At 40.9% G+C, this 20,395-nt stretch overlaps 1 protein-coding gene across 1 annotated transcript; it reads right to left on the reverse strand.

Moving 5' to 3' along the window:
- Positions 1-7,251: 7,251 nt before the first annotated feature.
- Positions 7,252-19,793, reverse strand: LOC137042068 (GDP-L-fucose synthase-like). Its single transcript, XM_067418755.1, has 10 exons — positions 19,603-19,793; positions 17,961-18,106; positions 14,489-14,603; positions 14,252-14,380; positions 13,454-13,527; positions 12,904-13,037; positions 10,403-10,534; positions 7,852-7,931; positions 7,604-7,703; positions 7,252-7,521 (listed from the first exon to the last, which is right to left on the reverse strand). The coding sequence occupies exons 2-10, from the start codon at positions 18,104-18,106 to the stop codon at positions 7,466-7,468; spliced, it is 966 nt and encodes a 321-aa protein (XP_067274856.1). The 5' UTR covers positions 19,603-19,793; the 3' UTR covers positions 7,252-7,465.
- Positions 19,794-20,395: the final 602 nt, after the last annotated feature.

Consider the following 20,395-nt stretch of genomic DNA (forward strand, 5'->3'; position numbering starts at 1 on the left):
TTTGATTGACGGGTCTGTGCTCTCTATAGGACCGCCCACTTGTCATGTTTGGGGCGTGGCCAGAGTATAGAGACAGAGCGGCTGCGTCCGAAAACCTAGGCTGCTGACTCGTTGCCTCGCTGCCTCATCAGGCAATGACTTGTAAGGCAACATTTTGTGCATGAAGGCAGCTCATGAAACTGATTTCGGACAGACTTCTAAGGCAGTGTAACACTTTAATGATCTACAGCAAAATAGAGAGAGCTTTGGTGAGAACTAAACACATATTTAATTACTACATTAGTCATTTCTCACTAGAAATGACATCAGAAGTGTAATATGTTGGTAAAAATCGTACATTTACACACAAACTGACCCGCAAACACAACTTCTTTACGCCATATTTTTTTCCCAGCTCAACCATCACTGAATGGAAAGCACAGGATTGTGGGATATCAAAGGCAGCGAAGGACACGTGTATGCTGCCTTAAAAACTCAATCAGATGAAGGTCTCTCTGGAGACAGAAAGTGAAGCAAACATTAGATATGGACGCAGCTTGATGCCTTCCTGCCTTCAAATTGGTCCTCCGAAGGCGGCATTTTCCAGGTTTCGGACGCCAGCGACACGCGTCATAAAATGAAAGCCACGCCCACCGGGGTGGAAAACAAACCAACCGTCTCCATTGACTTTCTATTGCGGGAAGCGGCCTCCTTGTCATTTCAGACTTATTACAAAAATATGTACTTTTAGACATTGTTCTGTTTTTTGTTATAAGTAAAAAATAAAAATAAAAAGACAAGGATGTTTGATGACGAGTAAAGAGACAGAATGTTTGCTTTTGTTCATGAAGAAGGTGAGATACACAATTGTAGAATTTGTTGCATTGAATTCATTTTGTGCGGCTTTTAATTTAAAAAAAATGTAGTAATGAGGTGATTTTATTATAATTATTATTTTATATAACCCAGGTGTTTATTCGTATTTTTTGACTATGTTTTGCCTATAGACTGTAAAAAAAAATTGGTTTTCCCCCATGGGCTAAATTCACATCACATGACTGGGCATTCCCTGACCAACCCTCTGTGTAACTGGTAGCGTAAGCCTTTGTACGGCAGAGGCACTTTCAACATTTTTTCCATAAACTGAATGCGATCAACAAAAGGGTGAGTAAATCATGGGCTAATTTTCATTTTTGGGTGAACCCTTTGACCCCTGAAGTGTTCATCAAACCTGATGTGGTGATAGAGGGCGAACGGAGAGAAGGAGTTGGATATTCCTGTCATCCAAAGAAACCTTGTATTAAGTAAACCCATCTTCAAATTGGTTTTGTGAAATAATTAGGCACATGAGGACAAGAGTAGTGATCGACCGATATATCGGAATCCCGATATTAAAGCATTTTCCCATAATCGGGTATCGCCGCCATCTTGTGGAGGTTTTGAGAATTGCATACAAGCGCGCCGTTAAAGATCTGCGTCTTGAGGGGAGATGAGTCAACAACGGTGTTCAAAGGTAAAATAACCTGCATCCCTTTATTAATAAACTTTGTTTAACATAACAGTAATGCACAATTGAGATATGCACAAATAAGATGTTATGAGATGATGTGGTGTAGTTTAAACTTGGCGCTAAATAGAGACGAACTCACGGTTACAATAACGACGTAACTTCACATGAATGAAATAAAACAGCCATGAATGCGAGCATGTTGGAAATAAAAGCGCCGAATTCATTTATCTCTGTGTTTAGCTCAGTCGCGTTCAGCCGTTCACTCACCGAGTTGTCACCGTATGTAAACAAGAACGACTCATTTAAAACTACATAAATTATATTAACGTTTGCTATTTATATAATAAACATCTAATTAATTACAGCTCTGTGAAAATGAATTATATTAGGCCTATCCGCGACACGTAGTTAAACGATGACATATGCTCTGTCATCAACATTTTATAGACCGACACAACATTAATTTTGATACCTTAGATTAGATTGACTTAAGAAAAATAAACAAACGCGCGAATACATCATAGCTATTACAATGTTTGCATATTCCAGTGAATATTCTCTCTTTCTATTCAACACATAAACCATTTAAAACTGTAGTTTAAAATTAAGGCCTATGTTCTCCAGAAAACATAATTTTTTTTAAAAATGTTTTTTGCCTGTTGTTAATATGGCTGTATTTATAAATAAAAAAGGTGAAACAGCATTAATGTTAAAAAGACTTTGCACTGTATTTAAAATAAAATAAAATAGACTTAGTCTGGCAGGCCTTCCAGACTAGGCCTATTTATTGATGTAAATGTGTTCTGTTTTATAAGGGAGTGAAATTGCAAAAATTACATTGTTTCGAAAGCTCAGTTCAGTGCTCTTGCGGTAATTGTAAAATACAGAATCCAAAAAAATGGATTTATATATTTGTTGCATGCAGTTTATCAAGGATAATTATTGAACAAACCAGAGAAATTTCCATATGGCATTTATTTCCACATTTCAAAGTACAGTAACTGTCAATAAAACTAGATTATATAAATGAAATAAGATTAAATATAAATAAATACAAATTTTACTAAAGAACCTGCAGGTTTCCAATTGTTCCAGTGCAGTGTCTGATCGTTCCCTATCCCCTATATAGTGCACTGTCTGATCGTTCCCTATCCCCTATATAGAGCACTGTCTGATCGTTCCCTATCCCCTATATAGTGCACTGTCTGATCGTTCCCTATCCCCTATTTAGAGCACTGTCTGATCGTCCCCCTTCTCCTATATAGTGCACTGTCTGATCGTTCCCTATCCCCTATATAGTGCATTGTCTGATCGTTCCCTATCCCCTATATAGTGCATTGTCTGATCGTTCCCTATCCCCTATATAGTGCACTGTCTGATCGTTCCCTATCCCCTATTTAGAGCACTGTCTGATCGTCCCCCTTCTCCTATATAGTGCACTGTCTGATCGTTCCCTATCCCCTATATAGTGCATTGTCTGATCGTTCCCTATCCCCTATATAGTGCATTGTCTGATCGTTCCCTATCCCCTATTTAGAGCACTGTCTGATCGTCCCCCTTCTCCTATATAGTGCACTGTCCGATCGTTCCCTATCTCCTATATAGTGCATTGTCTGATCGTTCCCTATCCCCTATATAGAGCACTGTCTGACCGTTCCCTATCCCCTATATAGTTCACTGTCTGATCGTTCCCTATCCCCTATATAGTTCACTGTCTGATCGTTCCCTATCCCCTATATAGAGCACTGTCTGATCGTTCCCTATCCCCTATATAGTGCACTGTCTGATCGTTCCCTATCCCCTATATAGTTCACTGTCTAATCGTTCCCTATCCCCTATATAGTGCACTGTCTGATCGTTCCCTATCCCCTATATAGTGCACTGTCTGATCGTTCCCTATCCCCTATATAGAGCACTGTCTGATCGTTCCCTATCCCCTATATAGTTCACTGTCTGATCGTTCCCTATCCCCTATATAGTTCACTGTCTGATCGTTCCTTATCCCCTATATAGAGCACTGTCTGATCGTTCCCTATCCCCTATTTAGAGCACTGTCTGATCGTCCCCCTTCTCCTATATAGTGCACTGTCCGATCGTTCCCTATCTCCTATATAGTGCATTGTCTGATCGTTCCCTATCCCCTATATAGAGCACTGTCTGACCGTTCCCTATCCCCTATATAGTTCACTGTCTGATCGTTCCCTATCCCCTATATAGTTCACTGTCTGATCGTTCCCTATCCCCTATATAGAGCACTGTCTGATCGTTCCCTATCCCCTATATAGTGCACTGTCTGATCGTTCCCTATCCCCTATATAGTTCACTGTCTAATCGTTCCCTATCCCCTATATAGTGCACTGTCTGATCGTTCCCTATCCCCTATATAGTGCATTGTCTGATCGTTCCCTATCCCCTATATAGTGCACTGTCTGATCGTTCCCTATCCCCTATATAGTGCACTGTCTGATCGTTCCCTATCCCCTATATAGTGCACTGTCTGATCGTTCCCTATCCCCTATATAGTTCACTGTCTGATCGTTCCCTATCCCCTATATAGTGCACTGTCTGATCGTTCCCTATCCCCTATATAGTTCACTGTCTGATCGTTCCCTATCCCCTATATAGTGCACTGTCTGATCGTTCCCTATCCCCTATATAGTTCACTGTCTGATCGTTCCCTATCCCCTATATAGTGCACTGTCTGATCGTTCCCTATCCCCTATATAGTGCACTGTCTGATTGTTCCCTATCCCCTATATAGAGCACTGTCTGATCGTTCCCTATCCCCTATATAGTGCACTGTGATCGTTCCCTATCCCCTATATAGAGCACTGTCTGATCGTTCCCTATCCCCTATATAGTGCACTGTCTGATCGTTCCCTATCCCCTATATAGTGCACTGTCTGATCGTTCCCTATCCCCTATATAGTGCACTGTGATCGTTCCCTATCCCCTATATAGAGCACTGTCTGATCGTTCCCTATCCCCTATATAGTGCACTGTGATCGTTCCCTATCCCCTATATAGAGCACTGTCTGATCGTTCCCTATCCCCTATATAGAGCACTGTCTGATTGTTCCCTATCCCCTATATAGAGCACTGTCTAATCGTTCCCTATCCCCTATATAGTGCACTGTCTGATCATTCCCTATCCCCTATAAAGAGCACTGTCTGATCGTCCCCCTTCCCCTATATAGTGCACTGTCTGATCGTTCCCTATCCCCTATATAGTTCACTGTCTGATTGTTCCCTATCCCCTATATAGTTCACTGTCTGATCATTCCCTATCCCCTATATAGTGCACTGTCTGATCGTTCCCTATCCCCTATATAGTGCACTGTCTGATCGTTCCCTATCCCCTATATAGTTCACTGTCTGATCGTTCCCTATCCCCTATATAGTTCACTGTCTGATCGTTCCCTATCCCCTATATAGTACACTGTCTGATCGTTCCCTATCCCCTATATAGTGCACTGTCTGATCGTTCCCTATCCCCTATATAGTGCACTGTCTGATCGTTCCCTATCCCCTATATAGTTCACTGTCTGATCGTTCCCTATCCCCTATATAGTGCACTGTCTGATCGTTCCCTATCCCCTATATAGTGCACTGTCTGATCGTTCCCTATCCCCTATATAGTTCACTGTCTGATCGTTCCCTATCCCCTATATAGTGCACTGTCTGATCGTTCCCTATCCCCTATATAGTGCACTGTCTGATCGTTCCCTATCCCCTATATAGTGCACTGTCTGATCGTTCCCTATCCCCTATATAGTTCACTGTCTGATCGTTCCCTATCCCCTATATAGTGCACTGTCTGATCGTTCCCTATCCCCTATATAGTGCACTGTCTGATCGTTCCCTATCCCCTATATAGTGCACTGTCTGATCGTTCCCTATCCCCTATATAGTTCACTGTCTGATCGTTCCCTATCCCCTATATAGTGCACTGTCTGATCGTTTTCTATCCCCTATATAGTGCACTGTCTGATCGTTCCCTATCCCCTATATAGTGCACTGTCTGATCGTTCCCTATCCCCTATATAGTGCACTGTCTGATCGTTCCCTATCCCCTATATAGTGCACTGTCTGATCGTTCCCTATCCCCTATATAGTGCACTGTCTGATCGTTCCCTATCCCCTATATAGTGCACTGTCTGACCGTTCCCTATCCCCTATATAGTGCACTGTCTGATCGTTCCCTATCCCCTATATAGTGCACTGTCTGATCGTTCCCTATCCCCTATATAGTGCACTGTCTGATCGTTCCCTATCCCCTATATAGTGCACTGTCTGATCGTTCCCTGTCCCCTATATAGTGCACTGTCTGATCGTTCCCTATCCCCTATATAGTGCACTGTCAGATCGTTCCCTATCCCCTATATAGTGCACTGTCTGATCGTTCCCTATCCCCTATATAGTGCACTGTCTGATCGTTCCCTATCCCCTATATAGAGCACTGTCTGATCGTTCCCTATCCCCTATATAGTGCACTGTCAGATCGTTCCCTATCCCCTATATAGTGCACTGTCTGATCGTTCCCTATCCCCTATATAGAGCACTGTCTGATTGTTCCCTATCCCCTATATAGAGCACTGTCTGATCGTTCCCTATCCCCTATATAGAGCACTGTCTGATCGTTCCCTATCCCCTATATAGAGCACTGTCTGATCGTTCCCTATCCCCTATATAGTGCACAGTCTGATCGTTCCCTATCCCCTATATAGTGCACTGTCTGATCGTTCCCTATCCCCTATATAGTGCACTGTCTGATCGTTCCCTATCCCCTATATAGTTCACTGTCTGATCGTTCCCTATCCCCTATATAGTGCACTGTCTGATCGTTCCCTATCCCCTATATAGAGCACTGTCTGATCGTTCCCTATCCCCTATATAGTGCACAGTCTGATCGTTCCCTATCCCCTATATAGTGCACTGTCTGATCGTTCCCTATCCCCTATATAGTGCACTGTCTGATCGTTCCCTATCCCCTATATAATAGTTAAATTTTATTTATAATGCACTTTTCATTCCAAAGAATCTCGAAGTGCAACAATGGAAAAGGAAAAAAATAACAAAAAATAATAAAAAGTAAAAATATAGAATAAAACAATCAACACATAAAAGCCTTTCTGAAGAGAGAAGTCTTCAGTTCAGCTTTAAACTGGTCCAGGCTCTGTACTGCTCTCAGCTCACTGTGGTTCCAAAGCCGCGGTGCAGCCGAGCAGAAAGCTCGATCTCCTATCACACACACACTCTCACAAACACACACACACTCTCTCTCTCTCTCTCACACACACACACACACACCTGGTACGAAGCCTGGTGGTGGTGACTTGAAGCAGGTGGCCTGAAGATCTGAGGGGGCAGGTGGAGGATTTCAGACTGATGAGTTCCTGTAGATGGAGGTGCATATCCGGTGATGCATTTATGTGTGAGCAGGAGGATTTTGTAAATGATATAGATTATTATATGCCTTTCACCATGTTGAAAAAAGTACATGTGTGAACAAGTGAGTGATTTCATTTTCAGCCTTTGTTTATAATGTAGAGGGTGGGGCTTCAGATTCCAGAGAGCATTTGATTGGACAGAAAACCTGATGAGAAGCTGAAGTGCAGATGGATGTCATGAAAGTCATTGATCGTTATTGGTGGACCTGCAGGAACTGGAGATTATACATTTTGAATTGTAATGTTTTGGAGCACATTAGCTTATAGAAAAACTTAAAGCTAACATTTTCATAAAAAAGCCAAAAACGTACATTTTGATTTTCATCGTGACTTTAATACATGCATTTGAAAATGCAGCATTTTGCAGTTTCAAGAACAACACATGAAAAGAGAGCTAAGATGGCAGTGTTAAATGATGATGTCTTTGTAAAGATCAGTAAGTGTTGCTCAAATGGTTTGATCCTTCATTGGTCACCAGCATTGAACAGTATTTGACCTCTCCACAGCCAATGAGATGTGAAGATCTTCATTTACGGGCGACGTCATAATTGTCCACAAACCAATCACTCGTCTCCTTGATGGCTGGAAAAAAGAAAAGCACCAATAATGAGTGTTCTTTTGACAACTAATGAAGAACATTTATCAAACGCTGAAGATTGCTCACCTGCTTTGAACGGTGTGAACTTGAAGTCTGGCAGGTATTTGCGTAGTTTGGCGTTACTGGCGGTTTTCTTGAACTGACCGTCTGCTTTACTAGTGTCATACTGGGAGCGCTTAGTTAAGGGTTAAAGGCTTAGTCAGCTCGGTCATTTTTCTCCTCCATTCAGCTCCTTATTTTGAGTTCCACAGAATCAAGATCGCCTTCAGATTTTCATAATTGAGAAGAGTAATTGTTTGTGTGTGAAAGGATACAATCACGTCACCTTTGAACCCCAACGCTGCAACCACAGCGTCTGCAGCATCCTTTATGGACAACTCATCCTCCTCTCCGACTAGAGAGAAAGAAAACAAATGAGCTCTTCAGATTCTATTTTCATCCTGTAACTTCCTGTTTAATCAGTCAAAACTGCAGGGATTGCTGGATTTCTTTATACATATAGGGATTGCGTGGAATTTATTGCTAGTCTCAGTTGTGGATTTTTTTTCCGCTCGAGGGCGCCCTCTGGCTTTCAGTATGAATTAAAAACTTTTGGGTAATTAATACTAAGAAAATAATGCTCAATACATTTTAAAACTTAATAAACTTTAAAAAAGTATAAATTTGTTGGACAATCCATGTTTTTCTTCAATGTACAGGAGTTTTTTTCCCTGACAGTGGATGCACAAGAGGTTCATATTTCATATTAAAGACAGACTTTAAGAATAACTCCTTAGGCTTAGACCTTTCTAATGTTTTTTAGTCATAGGCTGTCTGCATATTAATAAGTAACCCAGCAGTTTTTTTTGTGTAAAATGTTTTCTGTAAAATATTACAAAAATAATAATAATAATTAGTATTAGTATTATATTGTTATATTTATTCTGACATACTCTTTTTTATTTGTAATTATGAAAATGTTATTGTAATGGTAAGATTTCTTATTTTTAAAAATATTTTTAGCAGTAATAATAATCATAATAATTTTTATTAGTCATATTAATATAAAAACACAAAATGTTATGTACACACACTTTTCATTTGTAAAAAATTATAATAACTTTAATTAATTTACAATTAATTAATTAATTAATTTATAATTTTACCCAGAATAATCGCAATTATATATTTTCCCCAAATCGTGCAGCCGTACTGGTGAGATTACTTTTTTTGTAGTGTGGCTAGAGCTCGTCTGTCATATCCGAGTTACATGCTTTTACACAACAGTAGCAGGGAAAATTCTGTTTATAAATTTACAGTGATGAGTCGCATGATCAATCAAAGCTCATCACAAGCAGCTTTTCCATAAGTCAAGGACAATACTAATATACACCGATCAGGCATAACATTATGACAGTGAATAACACTGATTATCTCTTCATCACCTGTTAGTGGGTGGGATATATTAGGCAGCAAGTGAACATTTTGTCCTCAAAGTTGTGTTAGAAGTTGGAAAAATGGGCAAGCGTAAGGATTTGAGCGAGTTTGACGAGGGCCAAATTGTGACGGCTAGACGACTGGGTCAGAGCATCTCCAAAACTGCAGCTCTTGTGGGCTGTTACCGGTCTGCAGTGGTCAGTATCTATCAAAAGTGCTCCAAGGAAGGACCAGTGGAGAACCGGCCACAGGGTCATGGGCGGCCAAGGCTCATTGATGACCGTGGGGAGCGAAGGCTGGCCCGTGGGGTCCGATCAAACAGACGAGCTACTGGAGCTCAAACTACTCCAGAAGTTAATGCTGGTTCTGATAGAAAGCTGTCAGAATACACAGAGCATCTCAGTTTGTTGCGTATGGGGCGGCATAGCCGCTGACCAGTCAGGGTGACCTCTGACCCCTGACCCTGCCGAAAGCACCAACAGTGGCACGTGAGCATCAGAACTGGACCACGGAGCAATGGAAGAAGGTGGCCTGGTCTGAGGATTCATGTTTTCTTTTACATCACGTGGATGGCCGGGTGTGTGTGTGTGTGGCTTACCTGGGGAACACATGGCCCCAGGATGCACTATGGGAAGAAGGCGAGCCGGCGGAGGCAGGTTGATGCTTTGGCCAATGTTCTGCTGGGAAACCTTGGGTCCTCCATCCATGTGGATGTTACTTTGACACGCTCCACCTACCTAAGCATTGCTGAGACCATGTTCAGCCTTTCATGGAAACGGTATTCTGGTGGCTGTGGCTCTTCCAGCAGGATAATGCTCTTGACACAAAGCACAAATGCTTCAGGAATGGTTTGAGGAGCACAACAACCAGTGTGAGGCGTTGACTCGGCCTCCAGATTCCCCAGATCTCAATCCAATCGAGCATCTGTGCGATCGAGCGATCCATGGAGGCCCCACCTCACAACTTACAGGACTTAAAGGATCTCCTGCTAAGATCTTGATGCCAGATACCACAGCACACCTTCAGGGGTCTAGAGGAGTCCATGCCTCGACAGGTCAGCAAAAGGAGGACCAACCCAATATTAGGAAGGTGGTCATAATGTTATGCCTCATTTGTGTAAATGTACATGTTTAATTATAGATGTATACTAGTGAGGTTCGTTCTCGTTACGCAGCAGGTTTGAGCTTCTGCAAGAGGTTTGTTCATCAAGCAGGTTCAGTTGAGCTTCTGTATATCTTAGCTGATCAATGTATGTGAATAAAAGCCTAAATTAAGTCAGGAGGGACAGAAAGCTTCGTCAAAAAAAGATCTTAATTTGTGTTCCGAAGATGAATGAAAGTCTTATGGGTTTGGAACATAGACCGTGGAATGACATGAGGGTGAGTAATTAATGAAATAATTTGCATTTTTGTGTGAACTATCCCTTTAAATGTGACACGTTTTGAGTACCTGACAGAATGATGGGCTCCACCTCGTCATACTCTCTCAGAACCCACAGGAACAGACGAGCCAGATCCAGAGAGAAGATGAACTGCCGAACAGGCCGACCTGAACCCCAGACCTGCAGAGGTTTGCCTTCCTCTACAACACACACACACACACACACACACACACACACACACACACACACACACACACACACAATATGTTTTCCATGTGAACAGAAATTAAGCTACAGATCAATGCTGCGTCCCTATTTGCCTACTTATACTACGTCCTAAATGTATGTGCTCGTTTTGTGAAGAAAAAGTACATACTTTTGAGTGTGTAGCAGAAGAGTACGCAAGCTTTGGGACGTACTAGACCTACTTCCTCATCTTTAAAGGACTCTGTCGTTTAGTTACGAGCATCGCGTCACCGTTTAAACTGCCCTGTCAATCATCACACCGATAAAATCCTCCACATTCAGTTTAATCTCCTGCCGTATCGGAGAGAAATGTAGCCGCTCGTTGATCTGCCGTGTGTGTGTCTTTAATGCAGAGATTCTCCTCGTGTGTTTGCAGTTTAAATATAATGACGCATTTAAAAGTTAATGGCCAAACGTATCATTACAAAAGTTCACAATACTGCTGCATGTGAAATATAATGTGGACAACACTGAATAAATATCTCTTCATCAGGTTAAATACTGATAGTTGGTCACTCAAACCTTTATCTAAACTTCTCTACTTAACCGTCGGACTGGCACATCCGCCATGTTTGTAGTTTTGTAACACGTCCGCGTTTGTAGTTCTAATCGAATCCTCGCCCAACTCGCAATGGGTTGTGGGTAATATCAGCCGATAGAGTGTGTGTCGATCCGCACTTCGAATTCTGACCGTAAATTGTAAACCATCCGGGTCTCTCTGGCATACTCTTTTCAACATACTACGATTTGGGACACTAATTCTATTTTCGAATACTATTTAGTATGGATAGTATATGACTTGGGATGCAGGGCAAGTGTGCACTCAAGGTAATCTAGCTCTCGGAAAGCGTTCCCCCATAGGGGCGGCCATTGCTAACCAAGCCATCACCTGCTGTTAGCATCCCATTGACTCCCATTCATTTTTGCGTCACTTTGACAGTGAATAACTTTACATCTGAGGCGTTTAAAGACTCCATTTGACCATTGTTTATTTCTAAAGAAACACGACAATGTATAAAAGGCTCCGTTACCTTGTATCTTACACTATCGCCCCGCAGAAGCTGTTTTTGTAAAAATAGGCTAACGATTGCGTCATAACCAACGCGACTCTGTCGCACAGTTGAGAAATTACCGTATAGACAGGAGGAGACGCTCAGAAGCAATCTTTGCTGTCTATGAGACAGTCGGGGGGACGTGGAGACATAACATCTGATAAAGTCAAGGGAGAAGAATGGAGAGAAGCCCATAGTGAGCCAAAAGCAACGGGAGAAAATATTTAAACAACGTGATTCAGATTTCACTTTCCACAACTACTAGAAGACCTACATCTGTCAGACAGGAGGCTCACGTCACATCTACGTCCTCAAGCTCAGTCTGAGCCGGCGCAGTTCGCTCAGCCATCAGGAAGTGAGTGCTCCTTTACTGACATCACTTTCCGCCGTTGAAGTCAATGGCATAGCTCTGTCCATTTCTTTTACTGTCTATGTGTGCACTACACAGAAAAGTGAAGCCAAAACTTTTTGATCGCCCCCTGGTGGCTGCAATATAGGTTATAAAAGCTGCCCTCCGAATGGTATGGAAGCCCGTCTCCGCCACTAAATAAAAAAATAAAATGAGTAATTGTGACTATCACAGAATTCTGACTTTTTTTCTCAGAATTGCGAGATATAAAGTCCGAATTCTGATATAAACTCACAATTGCGTGAAATAATCACAATTCTGAATGAGAAAAAAAAAGTTCTGAGATAAAAAGTCACAGTTACTCATTTAATTTGTTTTATTCAGTGGCGGAAACGGGCTTCCATAGAATGGCACGTGAGCCAAATAAAAAAAAATTCCTTGAATATGACTTCTGTCATTTCAGGTAGTTCTCACACTGACATGCTCAAGTGTTTTTTTTTTAGTTAGTTATTTGATGCTATAAAAACGGAGTGTAACGTCAGGATTGACAGCTGTGATTGTGGGAGTATTTGGATGGATATTTTCCTTGATGTGATCTGTTCTGATTAGTTATAGACCCCTGTCTTTTAATATTTTTTTTTCTTTGTCTTCTCCTTCCTTTTTTTGTTTTTTTGTTCTACTTAATAAATTACTCATTCTTTTTTTATATATTGATATCCAAATAAAATAATAATAATAATAATAATAATAATAAATAAATACAAAAAACCTTGATACGGCAGTTCCACCTCAGGATCGCTACTGCGCAGACTCAGGCTTCAAATTATGTAATCGGTGCACAATGTCGGCAGCCATTTCTAGGATACTATGGCTTAATTTTTTTATGCTCTGAATCCTTCCAGAAAGTTAAAGTGTCCCTCACTTTTAGCCAGATACGTCTTGTGGATCAGCCCCGGCAGCACGTGACCGTCCTCAATGCTGAAGTTGTCATGTGGTCCAAAAACATTGGTGGGGATGACGGCTGTGTATCGCAGACCATACTGCTGAAAACACGCCCTAATGGACAAACACACACTGATTTGTTTCTTACATTATGAGCGCTATAAACAAACACCCCCAAATCAAATAATGACACACATATTTTTAGGTTATATTTTCAATTACACACATTCATCACAAATTCGCATTACTGTCATAAAAATAATTCATTATATACAGCAACAAAATGATTGAAATATTTTTACTGTATCACACTAATGTGAATTTAATGAAATTCATCAATGAGAATAATAAGAATTGCACATTAATTGTGTGATTCTTAAAATAAAGTCTGGATGTATTGTAGTAATGACAATATCGACTTAATATATTTAAATCGCATTTGAGGATGCAGGTATAAAAAGTTAGCACTTTTTTGCTTTACATGTGATACACCCCAGAAAAGCTCCTGACCGATGACCTTTGACACTGACCTGTTGTGGACATCAATCATGCGTTTGGCGTAGGCATAACCGAAATTAGACTCATGTGGCGGACCGTTGTGGACCTGAAACAGAGCGAGAGAGAAACACGTCTGTATAGATGACAAAAAATATACAACAAGTGTCTAATCATCATCTCCAGCAAATCATAAAACAGCTGGAGAAGATGATCTTGATCCACCAGAGGAAGTCTGAGTTTTTAAAGCTACAGTGTGTTCTCATACGGCAATGAATTATAAAAGGAATGCGTATCATACTTATTAAGAATGGTAAATACAAACCATCCCAATTGCCTATTAAAGTGTGTGTGTGTGTGTGTGTGTGTGTGTGTGGGCATGTTTTTGTGACATATGAGGACACAAATGTGTATAATGCCATGGGTATGACACAGGTATTACAGGAGAGGGTGAAATATGAGGACATTACCCATGGCCCCACTTTTCAAAAGGCTTATAAATCATACAGGATGATATTTTTTGAGAAAATGAAAATGCAGAATGTTTCCTGTGATGAGTAGGTTTAGGGGTTTTGTGTGTGTGTGTGTGTGTGTGTGTGTGTGTGTGTGTGTGTGTGTGTGTGTGTGTGTGTGTGTGTGTGTGTGAGTGTGTGAGAGAGAGAGAGAGAGAGAGAGAGAGAGAGAGAGAGAGAGAGAGAGAGATGGGTAGGTTGAGGGGCAGTGTAAGGGGATAGAAAATACGGGCTGTACAGGCTATGGAATGTCCCCACATTTCACAAAAACAAACGTGTGTGAGTGTGTGTGCGTTTGTGTGTGTGTGTGTATATGTATACCATGGTCTCATCTATCGGGTAGCTGGTTTTATCTGGGAATATACACGTGGACAGGCAAGAAACGACCTTCACCACCCCGAACTCATGAGCCGTCTGCAGCACGTTATCATTGATGAATACATTATTCCTCTGAAAACAACAAACAAATATTACAGTTCAGTTATTCAACAGTGACATTTACACATTTTTATTACATATTCCCAATGTTATATTATAATCAGAATTGTTGGTAATTACCCAGAAGTCCAGGTTCTGTCTCATGTTTCTGTAGAGCCCGCCCACCATGGCGGCCAAATGAATGACGTGAGTCGGACGATGTTTCTGGAAGACGGATCTCGTCTCTTCAGCGCTCCTGAAGCGGCACATATAAATATATTTAACACGCGACACAAATAAACAATAACCAATCAAATTAAAGCGTTCTATAATCCCGGGAAACATAAATAAACGTATATATAGACAGAATGCCTAAATATATATTGTTGCGACTGCATGAAATAACTTTTTTTTTCGTGAATACCACAAATAACCATAGCCGTGGCTAACTCAAGTTTTGCGTGCAGCGCTCCTGTAAGTGAGACTGAATTGGATTAAGAAATCTTTAAGAAAGATAAATAGACAAATTGCCACATGCCTGTCCTGTCTTGTGTGCACGTGTGTGTTTTGTCAGTATGACCATTTGTGCTTCTGTCATTGTCTGATCCTTCCCCTCTTTCGTATCTAATTAGTGTTGATTTCTCCCACCTGTGTTCCCTCGTTCCCTGCCTCATTTGTTCCTTTTATAAACTCCTGTGCTGCGTCCCAATTCGCCTACTTATACTACGTCCTAAAAGTATGTACTCTTTTTGTGAAGAAAAAGTATATACTTTTGAGTGTGTAGCAGAAAAGTATGCAAGCTTCGGGACATACTACTTCGCCATCTTTAACGGACTCTGTCGCTTAGTTACGTGCATCCCGTCACCGTTTATCTGCCCTGTCAATCATCGTCAGATTCGTCACAGTTCAAATCTTCCACATTCAGATTAATCTCCTACCGTATGGGAGAGAAATGTAGCCGCTCGTTGATCTGACGTGTGTGTGTCTTTAATGCAGAGACTCTCCTCATGTGTTTGCAGTTTAAATATAATGATGCATTTAAAAGTTAATGGCCAAAAATGTCATTACAAAAGTTCACAATGCTGCTGCAGGTGAAATATAATGTGGACAACACTGAATAAATATATTTTTGTCAGGTTAAATATTGATAGGGTCACTCAAACCCCTTTATCTAAACTTCTCTACTTAACCATCGAACTCGCACATCCGTCATGTTTGTAGTTTTTTAACGCTTTTTATCCGCGTTTGTAGTTCTAATCGAATCCTCGTCCAACTCGCAATGGGTTGTGGGCAATATCAGCCGTTAGAGTGCCCATCGATCCATACTGTGAATTCGGACCGGAAATAGTAAACCATCCGGGAATCTTTGGAATACTCTTTTCAACATACTACGATTTGGGACATACTAATTCTATTTTCGTATACTATTTAGGATGGATAGTATGCGAATTGGGACGCAGGGCTGGTGTTTGTCAGTCTTTGTCGTATCGTTGTATTGTCTGCGTCTCCCATTTCCTGTTTCCACTCATTGGTGTGTTGAGTTTGTGTTTTCTAGTGTATGGTTTCCCCTTCGTGGGTTTTTGTTTTGTGTTATGTTTAGTTATTGTTTATTTAATAAATACTTATTTCTCCTGCGTTTGAGTCCTCACGCCTTTGTTCCATACCGATCCATAGGGATGTCTGATATTACTATAAGTGTGTATCAATAATGATTTTGCCATGTCATTTATATAGAAAAGTGTAAATACTAGGGCTCTGTTTAACACATTTTGTACAATGTACAAATTGTGAATATAAACAGAATGCAATTATGTTTTATTCAGAATACAACATACAAAAAATATGTCTCCAAAAAGTTGTGCCAAGGCCATGTTTCCCGCTGTGTGTCATCCCCTCTTCTTTTTATATCAGTCTGCAAACGTCTGTGGACTGAGGAGACGAGCTGCTCAAGTTTAGGAATAGGAATGTTGTCCCATTCTTGTCTAATACAGACTTCTGGTTGCTCATCTGTCTTAGGTCTTCTTTATCGCATCTTCCTCTTTATGATGCGCCAAATGTTTTCTAATGGTGAAAGATCTGGACTGCAGGCTGGCCATTTCAGTGCCGCATCCTTCTTCTGCACAGCCATGATGTTGTAATTGATGCAGTGTGTGGTCTGGCATTGTCATGTTGGAGAATGCAAGGTCTTCCCTTAAAGAGACGACGTCTGGATGGAGCATATGTTGTTCTAGAACTTAGATATACCTTCAGCATTGATGGTTTCCTTCGAGATGTGTAAGCTGCCCATGCCACACACACTCATGAACCCCATACCATCAGAGATGCAGCTTCTGAACTGAGCGCTGAGAACAACTTGGGTTGTCCTTGTCCTCTTTAGTACGGATGACATGGCGTCAACTTGAAACAAAACCCCAACCAGGTCTGATAGTCTCAATAAGGTCCAACCAAAATTGTATTGTCCTTCTGGTGGCACCATGCACTCTGGCTGCGGTACACTCCAAGAGGGCCATGTTTTTGGCAGCAGACAGAATCCTCATTTGATTGACAGACAGTGATAATGAAGAAACATCCAACAAAAGAAAAGTCTTTAGAAGATCAGTCAATTTGTCCTGAACAAAGGACCAGACCAACTTGTTTTATGAAAAGGCCCAGAACATATGCATATGTACTTGACTTGCGAAAGGTCAGTGTAATACGGTTCGTAGATGGGAAGGAAGGAGGCGGGAACCGGCGAACGTTCAACAACATTTATTCAACATAAATAAACAAAACGAAAGTAAAACCGCGGGCAGCCCCTCACGGATGACTGCCCACAAACACATAAACAAAACATAAACATAAACTCCAGGCCTGGTCCTCTCTCGTCTTCCGCTGTCCTTGCTCCTCCTTTTATGCTCCCGTCACATGGCCGCGAGACGAGACCGGTGTATCATGCAGCTGGCACTTGTCAACACTAATCACCGGCCCGCTCTCGCGGTCCCTCGCCCCGCTGCCTGTCACACCACAGTCAGACTATTGTATATAATAAAACCAACACTGTGGTTTTTGGTGCTTTAAATTCTACTCTACTGGGTGGTTGCCCCGCTCGCTTAATAAACAAACTCCAGCTGGTCCAAAACGCAGCAGCTCGAGTTCTTACTAGAACCAGGAAGCATGATCATATTAGTCCAGTTCTGTCAACACTGCTAGGCTCCCTATTAAACATTGTAAGTAATTAGCAAGACTTTAAAGTGTATGCAAATCACTAAATGATTTAGCTCCTGGGTATTTGAGCAAGGTCCTAATGCATTATAGTCCTTCACGACTAAAATTCGTGACTAAAAACACATCTCTTTAACCTGGCATAACCAGTACACATAACTACATTTCTATCATTTAAATCCGTTAAAGGATTGTTAGGCTGCATTACTTAGGTCAACCAGAACCACAAACTTCCCATAACGACTGATGTACTCGTTACATCAAAAGAAGAATGGCATCTGCGCTAATATTATGCTACAAGCCACATACTTCAATTTCTATTGAAGTATTCATTACATCATTTAACTTAAATTAATACATTGTTTAAAAATCAGGTGTGATGTCTGATGTGTGTTTGCTCAGGAGCTCTTACATGAGATTGGCATCTTTGGATGACAGGAATATCCATTCTTCTCCTTCTCTCCGTTCTCCTTCATTCACCACTCGCTCTATCGCTCGCCCCACCAGCCCACTACCGCCCGTCACCAACACACGCATCGCACCGACCGGCCCGTCCATCTGAGAGACAGACAGACAGACAGACAGAGAGAGAGAGAGAGACACAGACAGACAATCGAAGAGAGACAGACAGACAGAGAGAGACAGACAGAGAGAGAGGGAGAGACAGACAGAGAGAGAGAGAGAGAGAGAGAGACAGGCAGAGAGAGAGAGAGACAGAAAGAGAGAGAGAGACAGACAGACGGAGAGACAGGAGACAGACGGAGAGAGAGACAGATGGAGAGAGAAAGACAGAGAGAGACACAGACAGACAGATGGAGAGAGAGACAGACAGACAGACGGCGAGAGAGACAGACAGACAGACAGACAGAGAGAGACAGACAGACAGACAGACGGCGAGAGAGAGAGACAGAGAGAGAGAGAGAGAGAGAGACAGACAAACGGAGAGACAGGAGACAGATGGAGAGAGAGAGACAGACAGAGAGAGAGACCGACGGACAGACAGACAGACGGAGAGAGAGAGAAAGACAGACAGACAAAGAGAGACCGACAGACGGAGAGAGAGAGACAGATAGACAGACAGACGGAGAGAGAGCGAGAGAAAGAGACAGACAGAGAGAGAGAGAGAGATGAATTTTAACAACACTTTTATTACAAAAACTATCCTATTCACAATACATTCCTACAACACAGTACATTAAAAAAATGTAATTAAATTAAAAAATAATAAAGAGAGAGAGAGATATGAGGTTTGATGAACACTTCAGCGTTTAACACAAGTAAAAACAGGAGCTATTTTAAATAATCAAATATCTATGAACTTTGAATGTTCCTTGTCATATCATGTGCTCTACTATAGTCATCTATCACGTTTGCCTTGTCAGTTGGTCGAGATTTATCTCCTGTACCGATGTTAGTGAGTTCATTTCTTGTCGATTCTATGCCAAGTCTATGTTCATCGTGTTCCTGTTCACGTTCCGGATGCTGTACTCGGGTTCAACTTTCCTCCAGTGGAATATGTTACACGGTGAAAAAGATCTAATTAAACAAATATTTAAAATAAAAGCTAGTGTCTTTAAGTTGTTTCTACATTTTGAGATTAAATGTGAAATTATTACAATATAAAAATCTTAAATGTAATGTGTTTGCAATTAAATTAGAAAAAGTGATGAATTAGTTCCTTTTTTAAATGGATTGACAGCACTAGAAATTAATCATAATACAAAAGCATTACTACTGTAAAGCTTATTTTTATGATCTCATTCAAAATCTTAACTTTTTAAAATAATTGTATTTCTATTTTTAATAAGTATATTTATTGAACAAAAATGAATGATTTTTTTGTCACACTACAATCTTTGCTAAAGTGATTGTTTTGAACAAGTATTAACAATAATATACATCTTAAATGCCTTATAATACTTTTCATTAATGAAAGACAATACATAAATTTACAATACAGACTTTAACTCTCAATGAATTTTATAAACTCTTTTGAACACAAAGCTTAAACCAACCATGACTTCATGAATCATGTATGAATTATCTTATGTTACCTGCTCTTTCGCTTCCGCTCTGTGAATGGTAAACCTTTCCAGCTTACCGGTTTATGTACTTAAACACACACCTACATTTAAGGGACTGTGTTTGAGATATTTGGTGTCTACGTTTACACTAGGTGGAGCTTACATTAATATTCTTGTCGAGTTGTTTCGTGTTAAACTGGTAAAGCAAGTCCAGTTAAGATCTAAAAAAACAAGTAGGCCTATTGACAAAAAAAAAAAACGAGTCAGTTTTTAGTCAGGTGAGTGCAAATCAGCCATAGAGACAGAGCGACACGAATCTGAAGACCACGCCCACCGGGGGCGAAAACTATCAAACCGTCTCCATTGACTTATTGTGTGAGGTTGCCAGTTGCCTCCTTGTAATTTTTGATTTATAGCAGAAAACATGATGTCTCTGTCTCGATTGCCTGTATCCAACTTAAGCACTTGTTTTTTTGGGTCAACAGCTTATAAAAACTTCCGGATTTTGAGCTAGTTTGCTGCACACCTCGTCACATAGAAGCTTTTAGACATTGTTCTGTTTTTTGTCATAAGCCAGAAATGAAAAGGGGGGCAGCTTCACACAATACAAAGTCAATGGAGACAGCAAAACAATCCAACAGTCTCCATTGACTTTGTATTGTGTGTGGTATTCCTTGTCATTTCTGACTTAAAACAAAAACAGAACAAGTCAATGTCAAAGAGTGGTTTCCATGTTAAAGGGATAGTTCACCCAAAAATTAAATTTAGCCCATGATTTACACTCCCTCAAGTCATCATAGGTGTGTATGACCTTCTTTCAGAC

Source organism: Pseudorasbora parva, chromosome 15, assembly GCF_024679245.1.
Source record: "Pseudorasbora parva isolate DD20220531a chromosome 15, ASM2467924v1, whole genome shotgun sequence".
NCBI lineage: Eukaryota > Metazoa > Chordata > Actinopteri > Cypriniformes > Gobionidae > Pseudorasbora > Pseudorasbora parva.

Bases quoted from the DNA above. Each gene is read 5' to 3' on its own strand.
- LOC137042068 (XM_067418755.1), bottom strand. From the start codon at position 18,106: ATGGACGGGCCGGTCGGTGCGATGCGTGTGTTGGTGACGGGCGGTAGT. The intron at 13,528-14,251 runs GTATACATATAC...GCTCTGTTTCAG, and splicing joins ACCCGATAGATGAGACCATG to GTCCACAACGGTCCGCCACA. The intron at 7,704-7,851 runs GTATCCTTTCAC...AAGCGCTCCCAG, and splicing joins GGTTCAAAGGTGACGTGATT to TATGACACTAGTAAAGCAGA.